Raw genomic sequence first — 2,012 nt, 5'->3', positions numbered from 1 at the left:
TAGTTTAGTGCTCTATCTGCTCACGAGAGATCATCCTGTAACTAATTAGAAAAAAAACATTTTTAAATTTTTATTTAAATATTTTTGGATTTTATATTTATTGTCTACATTTTTGTATTATTATTTAACTGTACAAAATGTTTATCTAAAATCTATCTAATTAAAAATCTATCTAATTAAAAAAAGGAATAAGAATAAATATTTTCAAATATTTGCGAGAAACATGTGAGAGATTTGAAAAAGAATTTTCCAAAAAATATTACATTGTCAGATAATTAATCCTTTCGTTGCACATAGCCTTTTGTTGTAGTTGCTTTTGAGGCATACACGCTTGCTATACGTGCAAAATTGTCTTTCGTTTCCGCTTTCTTTTCCTCTCCATTGTCCAAGATGATTGGTAATTCGGTGTCTCGCAACAACAGCGTAGTGGTCGTTGGAACGAGCGTCGAATTGTTATCCTGTAAGGATTGCTAAAAGGAAGTATGAATAATTATTATGTCAATAATTTTTTAATTAGAAAAGAATAGAAAATTATTAACTGACAAAGAAATATAAATATTACATACATATATATACATAAGAGAATACACATGCACATGTCGACGTCTTTTTCCAATAAATGAGAATTCCAATAAATGGATTAAAATGATTTGAAATTTTAATTCGTTCGAATTATTCAAATGCGTATTTTAATAGCATTCATAATTTATTTTCATTTTTTTTAGATTTTATAGATTGGAAAAAAATTTTAATATTTTAAATTGAGTAGTATATTCATAATGCATTTAAAAAAACTGAAAATTTTTTCAGATTGAAAGATACAGAAATATGCTTCATGCAATTTCTGTAAAGGAATAAAAATGCATTGGAATTGAAAAGGATTCATCTCAACGTTCGCGAATGTTATATTTTTGTTACAAATTTTTTAACTCTTTATTTCAGCTCATAGAACGTAAAAGTTCATATAGAAAATTCGGGATACTTTGTATTATATTATACATATAGTGCATATACAACTGAAAGAAACTATATTGCTATGATAATGAATATATTAACGAACTGCATTATTTTTTACTATATAAATACATGTCGATAAAAAGTATCTATTAAAATTAATTAATAACATTTTGTTTTGCTTTTATTATAAAAGAAAAGTATTGCATACTTTTCTTTTATAATAAATAAGCACAATAAATTTATTTCTTGCATTCATTTTATTCTAAATAATTAAACATAGCAGTTTATTTCTAACTGAAAAAAATTAAATCTAAAAAAATAAGTATCACTTTTTGAGTCTTTTAAATTATCACAAAATAAAATAAATTATAAATTTTAATTTAATTTTATTATTTAATTATATTTCTTTTTCTTATATATATTATACGTTTTACAATATTATAAACATAATACCACATCACGTTGAGGAAATCTACGTTGAGTAGAAATAATTATTAAGCAACATTTTGTTTATACTTTTACCTACAACATATAATAATAGAGATATATGTATAATAATAATATAATTTCAAGAATATTAATATTCTTACCTCGACGTTATTATGCCCGTTATATCGCGTCGCGTCGTGTCACGGCGCGGCGCGACGCGACGCGGCGGACTGGAACGTCGAATTTGCGTGACAGTGCCGTTGGAAAACTACAGAGTGTTAAAAATATATAGTAATATGCATTTGCACGTATACATTATTACCTGCATGACGTTTAAAAGAAATAGGAAAGCGAGTAAGGTCAGCGCACTCAGTGCAGCGCTACTTCCACCCTTTCCTTTGGAACTTCTGAAATTCAGAAGATTATTTTATTAAAAAAATCATTTTGTGAAATATCTATACAAATTTTAATATTAATGAATTTAGATGTAATTAGATGTAATTTGATTTAACGTACCTACGATATCCATGATGATAGCCACTTCCGTCACTGTGATAACGCTCGATAGGTCTGTCCCAAGGAGCTTTCCCAAAGCCTCCAAAATTTGTTAAAGACTTGAACGTCAT

The 2,012-nt window shown here is 26.8% G+C and overlaps 1 protein-coding gene across 1 annotated transcript; it reads right to left on the bottom strand.

Annotated features, from left to right (window-relative positions):
* Positions 1-275: 275 nt before the first annotated feature.
* On the bottom strand, positions 276-2,012 carry LOC108692729. Its single transcript, XM_018201121.1, has 3 exons — positions 1,903-2,012; positions 1,709-1,793; positions 276-470 (listed from the first exon to the last, which is right to left on the bottom strand). Exons 1-3 carry the CDS (start codon positions 2,010-2,012, stop codon positions 276-278), a joined length of 390 nt encoding a protein of 129 aa, XP_018056610.1.

Source organism: Atta colombica, unplaced genomic scaffold, assembly GCF_001594045.1.
Source record: "Atta colombica isolate Treedump-2 unplaced genomic scaffold, Acol1.0 scaffold82, whole genome shotgun sequence".
NCBI classification, from domain to species: Eukaryota; Metazoa; Arthropoda; class Insecta; order Hymenoptera; family Formicidae; genus Atta; species Atta colombica.
Note: the sequence above shows the minus strand (reverse complement) of the source record. Positions and strands in the feature narration are given on the sequence as shown.

Excerpts from the sequence above, each read along its gene's own strand:
- LOC108692729 (XM_018201121.1), bottom strand. The coding sequence starts at position 2,012 with ATGACGTTCAAGTCTTTAACAAATTTTGGAGGCTTTGGGAAAGCTCCT. Across the intron at positions 1,794-1,902 it reads TATCATCATGGATATCGTAG|AAGTTCCAAAGGAAAGGGTG; the intron begins GTACGTTAAATC and ends TCTGAATTTCAG. Across the intron at positions 471-1,708 it reads TTCTTTTAAACGTCATGCAG|CAATCCTTACAGGATAACAA; the intron begins GTAATAATGTAT and ends ACTTCCTTTTAG.